This window comes from Galeopterus variegatus, unplaced genomic scaffold (genome assembly GCF_000696425.1).
Source record: "Galeopterus variegatus unplaced genomic scaffold, G_variegatus-3.0.2 Scaffold1392, whole genome shotgun sequence".
In the NCBI taxonomy this organism is placed as follows: domain Eukaryota; kingdom Metazoa; phylum Chordata; class Mammalia; order Dermoptera; family Cynocephalidae; genus Galeopterus; species Galeopterus variegatus.
The window spans coordinates 4063-5678 of NW_007727503.1; the positions used below are offsets into that span (position 1 = coordinate 4063).

General features: G+C 34.9%; 1 protein-coding gene across 1 annotated transcript in view; it reads left to right on the forward strand.

Moving 5' to 3' along the window:
* Nucleotides 1-1616, forward strand: part of IARS2 (isoleucyl-tRNA synthetase 2, mitochondrial) — a 35958-nt gene that overhangs the window by 656 nt on the left and 33686 nt on the right. Inside the window, exon 2 of the mRNA XM_008576722.1 lies at nt 567-657. Coding sequence (XP_008574944.1) covers nt 567-657 — 91 coding nt within the window. The remainder of the gene's footprint in view (nt 1-566; nt 658-1616) is intronic.

A 1616-nucleotide genomic window follows, 5' to 3' on the forward strand; every position in this document is an offset into this window, starting at 1 on the left:
GAGATTTCCCAGAATTAGCACAAAATCAGCACAAAATTAACATTAAAGAATATATATTATGTGGAGCACTTTTAAAGTAACTTCTTTTAAGTATTAGGCCACATAGACAAATTAGTTTTAGTTCCAGAAAAATGGCACATAGATCTTACTAAGTAGTTGAAAAGGATAATTTTTATTTTTTTAACTCAACAGTCCTCTCTAAATTTATTTTACACACTTCAGTTACTTGGCGAGTTTCTTTAGTTAAAAGGCAAGTCTCAAAGTGAACAACTGTATACATTGCCATAGGTATGTAAATAGCAGAGTAGTCAAAGATGTTTTAGTGTATTTTGTTACTTTTTGTTATTAAGCTTTAGGTATATGCTTTAATAACACATTTCGTCTTTGGTGGTTTAAATTTATAAAATTCACAAATTTCTGTTGACTGAATAAGAAGTTCCCATTTTTTCAATGTATAGAGAGACTAGGCAATACTGAGATGTTTTATGTATATTATTTTGCCAGATATTGTCATAAGATAAAATGTCTTGATGCTTTATTTCAATTGTTCAAATGATACTTTGTAGGACTGTTTAGTGGATGAAGCTGGAATTTTCACAGATGTTGCAGGTCCTGAACTTCAAAACAAGGCTGTCCTTGAAGAGGGGACTGATGTGGGTTAGTATTGTGTCTGTTGATATCATATGTTTTCTGAAAAATAGCCAGCAGTAACTTTTGCTGCTATTCTGACTTCTTATGCTTTGAATAGAAATGAAATCTAAAATTATATTTTGTTTTGACACATGGTTTAAAATGGAATTTGGGACTTTTTCATCTTTTGCTTTGATCTGCTGTATTTGTTTAAGCAAATCAGGGTAGTCAAAAGGTAGTGATGTTATTTTAGGGCTATGGAGGTAATAATTAGCAGCATTACTTTTGTGTAAAGAAAATCAAGCCTGGGGCTAAATGTTGACTATGAATCATACATTCCACCTACTTTTTTTTTTTTTCCTCTCCCCCTTTTCTTCTCTCCCCTTCTTTTTAACCCTTGTAAATAACTGACCCATATAGTATGATTCATGTGTTAGGATCTTGATGGGTCTTCCAGTGTTGAATTATCTTTCTGCCTTTGTTCATGGATTCAGGGACCAGATGCTATGAAAACTTCCTTTGCCCACACTAGGACTAAGACTAATTAGACCTGGTATATTACTTTTCTAGGGCTCCTGTAACAAATTACTTTAAAATTTGATGGCTTAATAGAACAGAAACTTATTCTTTCAAGTTCTGGAAGTCCAAAATCAAGGTGTTGAAAGAACTGTATTCCCTCTGAGAGATCTGTGGAAGAGTCCTTTGCCTCTTCCCAGCTTCTGATAGCTCCTGGAAATCCTGGGCGTTCCTTGGTTTACAGCTGCCATTACTCCAGTCTCTGCCTCTGTTGTCATGTGGCCTTCTTTAGCCCTTGTGTGTTTCTCTGTGTATCCTGTCCTCTAGTAAGGATACCAATCATTGAATTTAGGCCCACTCTAATTCAGTGTGACCTCACCTTAACTTAATTACATCTTAGAAGACCCAGTTTTCAAATAAGGTTACATTCACAGGTACTGTGGCATAGGGTCTTTTTGGGAGACACAGTT